Here is a 13407-nt window from a genome sequence, read left to right on the forward strand (position 1 = left end):
GAGAAGCACAACTACTGCATATTCCTTTGTCTATGAATTGGTAATTCCTTCTACTTTAGATGCCAAAAGAAGCAGTAAATAAAGACAATATCAATGAGATGCGTTGTTGTCCACATAGTAACTGTGAATAGTCAACAATATGAATAGAAAGAGAAATTGAAAAAAGATTACGGTAAATAAATCAGATAATCTACAGTGCAGGGTGTGACTGGCTTTCTCTTATCTCAGTTCACATTTTTTGTGTGTGTGTGTGTGTGTGTGTGTGTTCATGGTGCAAAAGATTCTATAACTTTTTTTTTTTTTTTTTTTTTGGGCAGGAGTAAAACACAAAAGTTTCATCAAGAGTCATAGACCACAGTATTTAGTGCAGTGTTATTTTGTAGTCAAATTGAAGAACAGAAAAGTCCAGGAAGCTAAAAAGATATTTTCGTTCTCTTAGATGAAGTCAAATTTTATAACTCGGTGAGGGTGGACTTGTTTTCAAATCCACCTGCCTTACCTGCCAGCATTTGGGCAAAACCTGCAATGAGGTTGGATGTCTTCTGTGTCCTCCCTATAGGTGTGAAGATCTCCATAGTCAACAACCAAAACACCGTCAACACAGCGACACCTAATCAAACAGTCAAGACATCTTCAAGTGTCAATCAGGTTCTGACAAAGCAGGCGCCCCATTATCCATTGCAGAGAAGTGCCTCCACAAAGCTCAACGGAACAGGTAAGAGCAACATATTGACTGTACTTGTATGTGTGCTGGAATGTTTGTAGTGTCAGCCACAGGCTGAATGTGTGCTGCTGTGTTGAATAAAAGTCTGGCTTCAGCCATGGGCAACATCACATGAGGTTTGCGATTGGCTGGCCTTAGCGTTATAGCTGACGTTATACAGTTTTGAGCATGGAAAACGTAATTTGTTGCTTTTGACATATTAATATCTTGAATGTGTAGGTTTAGCTACTATAATGATAATTCATTCAGCACCAGCAAATGAACAGTTATGGTGGATACAGTTTAAGGGCTCAACAGAGACATCAGCAGAGGCATTGGCAACTCACACAAACACACACACTTTGAAATTACTTTGTGCTTTTTTCTTTAGAAAAAAAAAAAGAAAAAAAAAAAAGAAATTACTTTGTGCTGTGATACTTTGACTTTTACAGAGTAGACTAAATTTCCATTAGTCAAAATCAAACCAATCTTTATTTACTGGTTACGGGTATATTGAATAAAAATGAGGATTATTTGGGGGGATTACAGTTTCCACACTGAGAGACGCCATTGTTCACTTGTTTACCTCAATAGTTGTAAATTCCGCTTTTCTGCATATTTTAACATTATGAATATATATCCATCCACCGATCCGCGGGCGTGCTTTTGCCTAACCTAGCTGTCATCGGGCAGTAGGCGGGCGCAGATTAATATAGCATTCCACTACATATTGTAGACCCCTATGCCTTCTAGAAAATATCGCACTTGTATTGCTGACATGCTCTGGTACGATCCTTTACATTGAGAGTAGGGGTGTGAATTGCCTAGTACCTGACGATTCGATTCGTATCACGATTCACAGGTCACGATTCGATTCGATACCGATTAATCCCGATACGAATTTATAAGTCGATTGTTGCGATTTTTTTTCATTCAAATTTAGAAAATACTAATCAGTAAGCTTGTAGAGTGTAAGATTTATATGAAAATGTATTATTTATTTATCTGAAATTTCAGTCTTATAGAGGTTGTAATCTGTTTCATGTTTGAACAGCATTAAAATAAAATATTAAGGCTTAATGTTCCGTTCATATAACATTCTTCCATGCTCACGGTGTGAATCCTAACCCGAAGTCAGACGTTTTGTTGAATATTTTTCCATTAAAAATGGAAGTTTAAAAATTGATTCACACACACACACACACAAAAAAAAAAGGCAATGATGATAAGACGTTGAATCGGTAAGACTACCGAATGAACAATTCTGAGCTCTTAAAAAAAAAAAAAAAAAAAAAAAAAAAAAAAATCGATTTTTTTTTAATTGAATCGATTCGAGAATCGCGTGATGTAGTATCGCGATATATCGCCGAATCAATTTTTTTTACCACCCCTAATTGAGAGTGTCCAGAAAAATGTCGGACCCAGAAGAGTTAACTGAGGGTGGGCGGGGCTTTTGCAAAAAGGTAAATTTCTAACACCCTCCTCTCCCCATGGGTCTTCTGTTCGGAGGTGTCAAGTCCTCTTACATGTTTGACTTCCGTCGGGAAGTCGAATCTCGGATTCAGGAGGAGGAGTGTGGTTTCCGTCCTGGCCGTGGAACAGTGGACCAGCTCTACACCCTCAGCAGGATCCTCGAGGGTGCGTAGGAGTTCGCTCATCCAGTCCACATGTGTTTTGTGGACTTGGAGAAGGTGTTCGTCCGTGTCCCTCAGGCAGACTGTGGGGGTGCTTCGGGAGTAAGTACGGGGTACCGGCCCCGTGATACGGGCTGTTCGGTTCCTGTACGACCGGTGTCAGAGTTGCGGCTGAAATTAGTTTCCTCCGTAGGGTGTCCGGGCTCTCACTTGGAGCTCAGTCATCTGGGGGGTTCGGATGCCTCCTGGACGCTTCCCAGGAGAGGTGTTCCGGGTATGTCCCACCGGTGGGAGGCCCCGGGGACGATCCAGGACATGCTGGAGAGACTATGTCTCTCAGCTGGCCTGGGAACGCCTTGGTATCCCGCCGGTGGAGCTGGTTGAAGTAGCCGGGGAGAGGGAAGTCTGGGCTTCCCTGCTAAAGCTGCTGCCCCCGCGAACCAACCTCGGATAAGCGGTAGATGATGGATGGATGGATGTAAATTCTAACACTTAATGGATTAAAAAGCAATAACAAAACAAAACACTTGTACAACAGAAAGCTTTGGTCAAATGTTTTAATTAATGCACTTAATGTTTTCAAAGCTCTCCATTGTCACAATTTTGAATGAAACAGGTGTGTCTTTTAGTCGGTGCAAGAGCTTGATTGGTTTTGGGGTCCCAACCAAGATGCTTGAGGTAGCTGAGACATTTCTTTCAGTGCTCTGTTGGTAGCCGTTGAAAGAAATGTCTTCACTGTATTATATAGCAATGACGCACTTTCTGCTTTTTGTGTCACTTCATACGAGATCATCATTAACTGAACCACAAAGCTGAATGTTCCATGTAAGTGGAAGTTTATACAAACGTAATTATTATCCCTCTGCAGTCCCTCTGTAATTATTTAACTGCTGCCTGGACACACTCATGCAGGCACAGTTTAAAGCAGAACCACATTTGCAGTAAGATTTGATTTGGATTTCATCTTTGTGTGCTGTTTTATGTGTTTGTGGTTAAATCTTACCATGTTTGATGTTATGTCGTTTAAAAACAACTTGGAGCTTCTGGAAAACTAATTTGATCATTGCAAAAGTCATGCAATATAAGTTAGTTCTTAACAATCATTTATGGCGCTGTGTGTTAGTGAAGACTGGACCTGTGTTGGCAGCATCCCTCCATGTGGTGGCTCTGATTAATTGAGCCAGAGTGTCTGGCTGCCTCCCCTTTGTGGCTGCCTTTGGAAGTGTCCGTGTGGCCTGTGGGGAGCCTCAAGTCACTAAGAAGCTCGGCCTTGTGATGCTGTGCTCTCACACATAACTTCAGAAGGCCCGCACATGCGTCTGATTCGAGCATCTAGCAGACCTCTGGCGACAGTGGTTTCCAATTTGGGCTTTTAAAGCCGTCATGTGTCTTTCTTTGGCTTTTTTTTTTTTTTTGTCAAATTTTCATGCACACTTGATTGATTCTGACATGCAGAGGACTCTTACTTTTTAAAACTACTGTACTTGGATTGGATTTTTGTTGTTGTTGTTGTTGTTGTTTTACTGCTGCTGCTGATAGTGTTTCAACGTCTTTACATCATAAAAATTCCAGCACAAATATCAGCACCTTAATTTTCCATAATGGTAATATGGTTGTTGTTGTTGTTGTTGTTTAAAATGATTACCTTATACCTTGTACCCTTTTTTGATACAAACCTCAATGTTTTTATTCAGATCACCTATTTAATGGTTTAATGGTTAAGAATATACTTCTGGAAAACTTATCAACTGTTAATTGAAAGTCATAGTTGTCCATATTAGTTTCTTGTTTATGCTGTGCATTTCTTTTACAATTTATACACTATATTCCCCAGTGGTGTAAAGGTATAGTCCAACAGATTTGTTTTGGCCTGTGGGGATGTTTCTGGGTGGAGATTCAACGTTTTCCTTCCAGCCAAGCCGCAGAGGCAAGCTACTCTCAGTAGCATATCGTCGCTGCTACGTGAAAAACACTGATGTCCATTTTTGGCATTTTTTACATTTTTATGTTTTGTGAATGAAACTGAATGCAGACATCCCCAAAATGTAAAAAACAAAAAACAAATGGACATAAGTGTTTTTCACATAGCAGCAACTATATGCTAATATCACTGTGCAAACCCCCGCTCCTGATTGGTGGACTGGTTTCACGCTTGTTCCTAGTAGGCTGCTGTCCTCGGCTTCCTTGTACACATGCAACTAAGCAATTTCTTGGACGAAAATGTCATCTTGGAGATTTTCCAGTCAGGTTTTAAGAAAATGCATAGCACAGAATCAGCCCTGTTACGAGTTTTTAATTACATCCTCCTGGCAAATGACACTGGAGACTATGTATGTCTCGTTAGGCTAGACCTGACTGCAGCGTTTGATACAGTGGACCACAGTATTCTGTTGGCTCGTTTACAACACCAGGTGGGCATTGCTGGTAGTGCTCTTGAGTGGTTTCGATCCTATTTGGCCGACAGAACACTCTGTATTAGCCTTGGGTGCTCCGAGTCACGCACCGCCCCACTGTCATATGGTGTTCCACAAGGTTCTGTATTGGGGCCCCTGCTGTTCTCATTATATTTACTGCCCTTGGGCTCCATCCTAAGAAAATATGGGATTTCATTTTATTGCTATGCGGATGACAGTCAAAAGGACGTTTTCTCATTGAGGCCTCTTTTGACCTGTCTGGAGGAAATCGAAGCCTGGATGGCTTTAAATTCCAGAAGAAAACAGAAGTTATGGTCTTTGGTCCCAGCGGCACTTTTCATCCTGCCGACTTGGGTCCTCTGGCACAACATCTGAAGCCAACAGGGATTTTTTTTTTTTTTTTTTTTTTTACGCTGAGGGGAATAAGCCCTTCTTTCGTGACCAAGATGACCTGATTTTGCGATTCAAGCCGTGTTTGTGACCGCCAATTCACCATCGAGGGTTATTATGTCACGGTGAGTGGAAAAATGGAAAAGGTTTGCCTACGTTGCCGTGAAGCTCTAAGCTAACTCCCGGTGAAATGTGTTTGACTGTTGTACAAAACGGCCGTCACGACGCCGCAGCAAACTGGTCATGCACATTTGTGTTATTCATATACACTTGTAAATGTCTATAAGCAATCGTGGTATTCACGGCAGGCCAAGAATTTGTCGTTCACTTATTTATGTAGATAAGTGAGGACCCAGTGTTTTTCTTGGGTTGGGAGGGGCTGGTGCTTGGTCAGCAAGAATGAGTAGGAATGCTCAAAGATTGGTGAATGGAGGAAAACACCACTTCTGCTGTGTTTTTAGTGAGGATATATCATTTTCATATAGTTAAAAGCTAAAAAAAAAAAAAAAATTTTGCATGATGTAGGTCCTTTAAGCTAGCATCATTTAGCAGCCAACACAACACATTGAGCTGCTGCACTTTGTTTGTACTGCATATGATTCGTCCTGAATCTATAGTTATGTTCCATTTTTTTTCTTACTGTGTGACTTTCTCTTCAAACGGTATTTGACTCATATCCCCATGATTAAAATTAATTACAGATGTATTGACCTCCATGATCTAATATTAAAACAAAATGTATATTGTTAGATCGAATGTGTAAGCAAAACAGCAAGCATAAAGCCTGAGAGGATGAAGGAGAAGTAGGGAGGGAGGGAATAAATGAGCGGGGAAGATTATTCAAATCCCACCCACTCCCTTCCCCCTCTTTTCAATGCAGCATTCCCCTCTGTCCATATTTATACGTGTACCGGCTTTCTGTATCTTCAGAACTGCAGCAAAATAGCTTTTATTGACTGTAGATGATTGTATTGCTCTGTCACAGGGCTTACGTTACAGTCTTTGTGACTAAGTGTAAGTAGAGTTGGGTGGATCTGTTTGTGTCCAGCGTGTGTAGAGGACGGACTACAAATCATCTGCAGCATTGAGGATTTTCTCTCCCCCTTCCCGTTTCACCCTCCTACAGCAAGTCAATCCCACCTTCCTCTTTCCTCGTTTGCTCTCTCTCGCCCCTCTCCATCTTTTGTCGCCGGGTGGTTCACTACCACCTTGACAGCTGTGAAATCTGCAGCTTGTTTGGCGCCATTTTCTCTTCTTCAGTCAGCGCAGCGACTATCTTTCCGGCGGCTATTTTTTTTACTTTAATTTTTTTTCCCCAATGAGGCTGATGTGGCTTTTACATGGATTCAGCGAAGGACAGCTCAATGGATTTCCACTTTTTATTTTCACATTATTCTTCTAATCCATGTTTTTTTTTTTTTGTAAACACAAAACAAAATGTGTTTTTTTTAAATTTGTGATCCTGTGCTCTTCTGCAGTGATTTAATTCAGTTCATTCATATGTGAAATGGTCCATTTTTTATTCGTCATTGTGCTTTTACAAATTCATCCAGAGAGATTTCAAGAAGGCAGCAAGGGCAACTGCTAAACAAATCAAACAGGTGAGAGGAGCCTTTTGCTGAAACGTTTGACCAGCAACAGGAAAATCTATTTAACTGAAACGGATTTTCACTTCTGGAGTACAAGCACAGAAGATGTTATGGTCTCCAAGACTATCACTGTCTGACTTCCACGTGAAGCTGACAGCCAAAGGACTTTTCCGAAATCTTCAGCTGTTGTCAGGATACAGGAAGAACACGGTGATCTTCCACGCAGGTCTGGAGATGATAGTGTCCTCCGTGTTGATCATCCTACCAGCCATCATGTTGTCAATGTGATAAAACCATTTGAGAAAGTTGTGATTTTTTGTTTGTTTTTGTTTTTAAACTTAGTCATGTCCTCCTCAGCCCATCAGTCTCTGCCATCCTTTCCCCATTACGCCTCTTTGCCATGTGTGTTCAACCAATCTCAAGCATCCTTTAGTTTGACCTTATCCACCATACTTGGACATACAGGAGATAAATAGGTTGGTGTTGCAGGAGAGATTAGCCTGAAAGAAACGTGTATTGTTTTGAACACAGCCTGGAGAATGTCTTGCTGTGAAACAATGATTTAGTACAAGCTAGTGGCATGTGAAGCCACAAAAACAGCATATCATGTACATACATAGCTCAGACTAAATCTACTGTACGTCATACAACACAACAATCTGTAGTGTTTGTTTCTGTTATTTTCTGCTTGTCCTCTTCAAAACAGCCACGTGCCTGTCATCTCTGACGTTCATGTCCACATTGGAAGCTATTGTTGCTCCAGTCTTGCTTTAGCTGTGGGCCTTTTTAATATTGTCGCCGCTGTGGCTGTGTACGTACAATAGGGCCATCACTTGTCTTTACACTCGTATGTCTGCACCAGCCTGTGTGCATTTTTATAAGCTTTCTGCACGAGTGCTTCAGCAGTGGCGTGATGAATAGCTATCAGTATGCTCTAATTTTAGCTGTGCTACCCACGCCTAGAGGGACAGGAGCCACGTGACTCGCACACATTCACTAACTAGACAAGGACCCAGATCTGCTTTTCACTCATTCATCCTTTAAAAGGGTTTCTCATTGTGGAAGGTTTGTGTCTAATACAGTTGTGGCGCCTGTTGTTGTATATGGCTATCCTGTAAGCCTGTATACATTATTGCCTAATTCATTTGCAAGGTCAGATTATGGCTTTGGATATATCTTCCACATCTTTGACCACATCTTTATACTAATATAAGCTTCAGACAAGTGTATCACATCTTTGACAGTATGTCGGATGTGGTTCAGATTGGACTCGGTAATATAGCTGTACATCCCTATGTTTTGTTTCATTCAGTTTACCAAGAAAATTTAAAAAAAAGATATTAGTGCTTAGTGCTGCTTGATAATTCCTTCCTTAATCTGCGACTGCACAGCTAAATCATCATGTTGCTGTTGTGATTGAAGTCATTCCTCCTGAGCCCATCTGAGCCCAGCTGCACGTGTTTGGCTTCTATATTTTTCTGTCTGAGCTCCACCGACCCACTTCCCCACTGCTGCTCGCCATCACCCTAAAATGTAGGTTACAGGCTTTAGTCAGTGCATGTGCACACGCACGCACACACTCACAGTTGAGTCCTGTCCAGTCGTGCAAGCTTTAATCTGATGTCGAGTTTTCTCTAACGCTGCTGCAGATGAGGGCATTAGGATGTATCTGCTAAACAGACTGGAATAGTTTTCCTCTCCTGTTCCGATATTTTTGCCACTGTTTGGAGCTGTTCGCTGGGAAGATCAAGGCCATCAAGGTTTAGCGCTTCTGATCTAAAATCCAGTTCAAAATGTGCTGTGTCTGGAGCCAAAATTACTTAGCATAATGACTAAAAACAGCTTGTGGTGACGGCCTTTTCTCTGAGGTATTTGTGAATGATTAACTCATCAGGGATGTATCGACCTTTAGTGGCAAATCAAAATCATTGTCACCAAAAAATTGCTTTCAACTTAGTGTCCTTCTCTGACATCTACTGTAAAGTCCACTTTGGCTCGATTAGTAACGGACGATGCAATCAGTTCACCTTTAATGTCTTTCCTTGAGTTTATTTCTTGACTTTGTCTTTCTTGGCATCAACATTTTGGAGCAACTGGAGACACTTGAGGGAGGATTGGCAGACTCCAAAATAAAGTGAATTACAGTAAACCAGCTTAAATGTACCAATTGTAATGATGTTACTGTTTTGAAGTGTTATTGTGAAAGGAGATGCTTTAATTTAGCCAATAGACCTTCTTCTGTATTTAAGGGCCATATTCTCCTTTCTTACATACCTCCCTTAGGCACTTTGAATGTGCAGCAATCCTCCCATCTAGGCTTCTGACACACCCGCCCACGTAACTGGTGAAAATTCACGCAGCCACCAAAGAGGTGTGACTCATTGAATTTTGAGGATGCCTACAAGTCCCGGATTGTGACGTTTTTCTATATTTCACACTTCAAATGTGAAGTTGACTTGCATTATGGATCTGGACGTTACACTGACCAGCAGTGACGTGCGCGGCTCATCTAACAAGGCTACTGTGAAAGGAGCATGCATGCATTTTTGCATTCTGTATTTAATAAATATTAGGGGTAGACCAATTATCGGCTAGGCCGATTATTGGTACCTTTTTACGAAGCTGAAGACCGATAAAGATGGTATCTCTGAGAAGTGAATGCTTGCAAATGTAGCGAATTTTGGCTTTTCATTACATTTTGTAAGATGTTCACAGACAGATTTTACTTGTCATAAACACATTTTCAAACATATTTTGACAAAAACCCCAAATTAGCTAAATTCACATGAATTTGTCGCTCAGTGAGATACAGAGAACTTTTCATTTATGGATGTATTTAAATTTCCACTTTATATAAAATGATGCTATCACTGGGAAGTCAATACAAATTTAATTTTTAAAAATTAAAAAAAAAATGAAAATTAAGAAATTATGTTGAAATTTTGGAAAAATGTTTACAGTAGAAAACTGTCGGGAACAATTTACCTGCTTAGTTTTTAATTTAACTTAAAGGGACACAATACTTATGAAAAACTAACCAGCTGGTTAATTTCAATTCTTCCCTGAAAAAAATGCCAATTTATGTTGAGCAATTATAGTTTTATAGTACTTTTTATGAATATTTTTGCGTTAAGTACTGCATCGGGCATTTTGGACAGTCACGTGATCATCGTGACGTTTCGCGTGCGTAAAATATACATTGAATGACATGGCTGCCAGTGACAACAAAGAACTCATGACGAATTATCGTGTCCCATGTCGGACATCAAATGTGGAATTACGCCTACCAGAAAAGAATCATTTCTTCGAAAGCAGTACAGCCGTGGAGGACACGCCAAAGATTTGTTTCCAACCGAAAGCCGGATGAAACCGGCAGATCCAGCCGTCGGCGAGTCCAAGTGGACGGTAAACATCCGGGTGACTTGTACTCTGCTAGGCTAAGCTACATGTTGTGTGCTAAGCACGCTTTAGCCCACATTAGGACCCCCACACAGCTGAACAGAATTGGCGCAGTATTTAGGATCAGAGACGGTCTTTTTCTTGCCAATTAGGTCAGCAAACTCCCACTGAATTGAGGAAGGCGGCTTTCGTTTTACACACGGGATACGTCGTCACGATCACGTGATCAGGATAATGGCGTTCCCCACGGTACGTTCGAATTATGATACTTCATTGGGTTAAAACAGTGGTGTCAAACATACGGCCCGCGGGCCGGATCAGGCCCGCAAATAGGTTTAATCCAGCCCGCCAGATAATTTTGTAAAGTTAAAAATAATAATAATAATTGTCATGCCAGACTGATTAATCAGCCGGCCACAATGAAAACATATAAATTTGTAATTTCACAAGCAGTCCTCAGATGAGCAATGCAACTTGTATGGGGAATCGTCGTCCTGCATTTCATTATTTTACACACAACTTAAACTACGGTTTGTTTAATTATTATTATTTTTTTTTAATCATACATAGACATGAACGTGTTAAATATGGCACAAATTCAGTTACTGGTAACACAAATAGATATGACCAGGATTAACGTCCTTATAACATCATTAACTGCGCCACACAATGCATTCTGGGAACAATATATATGCAAAACAGGTTGATTTAACATGTCCGGAATGTATACCGGCAAAGTGTTGCCGCGTTCCATTTTCATTAGTGTTATTTTTCAGAACAATATGATTACAGTTGAGCTCCGGAATTTAGGGCTGGTCCAAGAAAATCTGCGTATAAATGTCGGCAATTGTTTTTAAGTTATATACCGTTATTTTCCCGATGCGGCCCACTTGATGCAAACTCACCAGATAAGTCGACCTCCACGCTTCTTCCCCCAAGTAATCTCCTTTTTGACCCGGTCCCGGTACACGTAGATCGCCGTGTCGTGCATTTCCGAGTGCCTTGCAAACTGCAAATCAAGCTATCCTCCAAAAGTTCAATTCAGCCAACGCCAACAAAATGGGCGAAGTAGCGAAATGCTCGCCGGAAACGTCCCAAACGCGCCGCCCGGCACATCCAAACCTCCATCGCTTGAGCCAGTCATGGCGAAGCTTCTTGGTGATGAACGTATTGAAAAGGCAATCACAAACACCCTACGCCTAAACCCTACAATGTCAGAAAGCCAAGTTTTTGGTTGCTGCAACCTTTCAAATAGGCACAATATTCCCCATTCTTATGGTTGTTTGTGTTAGTACTCATGGGTAGACCTCTCCAACCATTCATTGTACTGTAGGCCTCCTAGCAACAAAAGGAAATAAGCCGAGACGGTCACCGGGTAGTGATTGACACCACATGGACCAGTCCACATCTTCCTTTGTCTGTCATGGCCAATGACAATGTGCATAAAAGGGCCTCCCTCGTACGATGCATGAACCAGTCTAGTCTCTGGCTAGAATTGAATAGTGACAGATTAAAATGATATTTTTTTTTCAGACTTAACCTGGGCTTTCAAGGGTCACCCAAATGACACACTTTTGCTTTGTGGACCAGTTTTGGAAAATCCTATGTAAAATGCTCATTTTCTGTAGTATTATTGTCAAACTTCACTGGAATTAAGGAAGACCTCAAGCTTTGATCCTGAAGTTTTCAAGTCCTAATCATCTTTTTGCTACATTCATTTTCAGGGCAGATTTTGTGAAAAATAATTAGATGAACATAAAATTATTATTAGTATTATTATTATTAATTTATTTAATTTTAATTTATTTTTTATTCAATCTTCCATTACTCAGTGCTAGTAGCACTTAAACAGATTCTGATTTTCTGGGATAGGGCTGGGTTCAAAATATCGATATATCAATATCGTATCGATACGCCTTTTCATATCCTAATGTCGATACATAAAACCATGTATCAAAAAGAGACATATGAAACTATGCTGATCCTTCAAATTGTTCAAGAACAGCTTCAAATGTAGTTTGGACCTTTTTTAGGCGTTTTTGGCAAAAATGTTAGGAATGATAAGGGTTAAAGATAATAGAACCGGCAACAGAGTTCCCACAAAACTTTTCATGATCAATAAGGTCATCTGAATAAGGCCTCTAGAAAATCTCAAATCTTGTGCTCCTCCACTCCTTTTTATTGCATCTGAACTAACCTTTACCACTCATACTTTCCCTCATTTCACTAATATATTTGTGTAGGGCAGCTACATAAAATGGCTGATGACAAATCCACATCATTCATCTTTTTCGTATTAATTTGAAAGTAAAAAAAATGTTACAAAACACATTATTTTCTAATTAGTACAGTAGCCCAAATTTTCAGCAATTGTGCACCAATTGTGGGATTTATAACTGTTCTGTTTTGAAAGCCATTTTATTGTATGCTGATTCTTTTGACATGAACTCCTCCCTACAATGCATGCTACGCTAACGATAATTTCTCACAGTCTTGGCTCAGCAGCTCTGCGTCAGTGACTGGCAGTCTCCAGGTACAACACCATCACACACCCAGATAAACAATGAGAAAAATGAAACATTTCCAGCTTGAATCTTTTTGCAATTAAGATGCAGTGATGGTTGCTGTCAGTCATAGATATGCTCCTAATAATATAATACAAAGTGTGTGTTTAGTGATGTCCCAGCCATTTAGCAAACTGTGGTTATTCTAATAAACTTGAATTACTGAGCACGTTTCAAAAAATAAGCATTCAAGTTATGTTAAACAACCGCTGAGTTTACTTTTTGGTTTCATCAATGTGTTATTTCAGCTCTTTTTTAATGTCCATTTGGTCACTTAATATTTCCAATGATTGACTATATGTCATTGTCCAGCTATTTCCTCATCCCAACATCATAAGTCATAAGGGGGGGGGGGGCTGCTTCGTTATAGTTTCTCTACAGTACAGTACTTTGTGAAATAATGTTCTTCTTCCCTCAAATTATGATGGCTTGGCTGTAACACAGTCAGACTGCAATATTCCACCTCTCCATTCACATAATGGTTTGGAATAAAACTAGAGGTATGATTGAAAAGAAACAGTCCAACAACAGTTACAACAAATTGCTTGTTTCTTTTAATTGAAATTAAAATAAGCACTTTAATTGCTGTGTTGACTTGAGTGATTTTCTGGAAAAAGACAGTTTGTTTTATAACACGTTCTTGGGAATGTTTATCGTGAAATTACCGGTATATTTATGTTATGTTTATGGTTAAATTATATTCAGACCAGTGTT

General features: G+C 40.2%; 1 protein-coding gene across 3 annotated transcripts in view; it reads left to right on the forward strand.

Annotated features, from left to right (window-relative positions):
• The window catches only part of LOC144020370 (uncharacterized), an 80287-nt gene that overhangs the window by 43754 nt on the left and 23126 nt on the right, over positions 1-13407 (forward strand). For all 3 annotated transcript variants that reach the window (XM_077523755.1, XM_077523757.1, XM_077523756.1), the window contains exon 7: positions 560-715. In XM_077523755.1, the coding sequence (XP_077379881.1) occupies positions 560-715 (156 nt within the window). The remainder of the gene's footprint in view (positions 1-559; positions 716-13407) is intronic.

The sequence above is a fragment of the Festucalex cinctus genome, chromosome 6 (assembly GCF_051991245.1).
Source record: "Festucalex cinctus isolate MCC-2025b chromosome 6, RoL_Fcin_1.0, whole genome shotgun sequence".
Classification (NCBI taxonomy): Eukaryota; Metazoa; Chordata; class Actinopteri; order Syngnathiformes; family Syngnathidae; genus Festucalex; species Festucalex cinctus.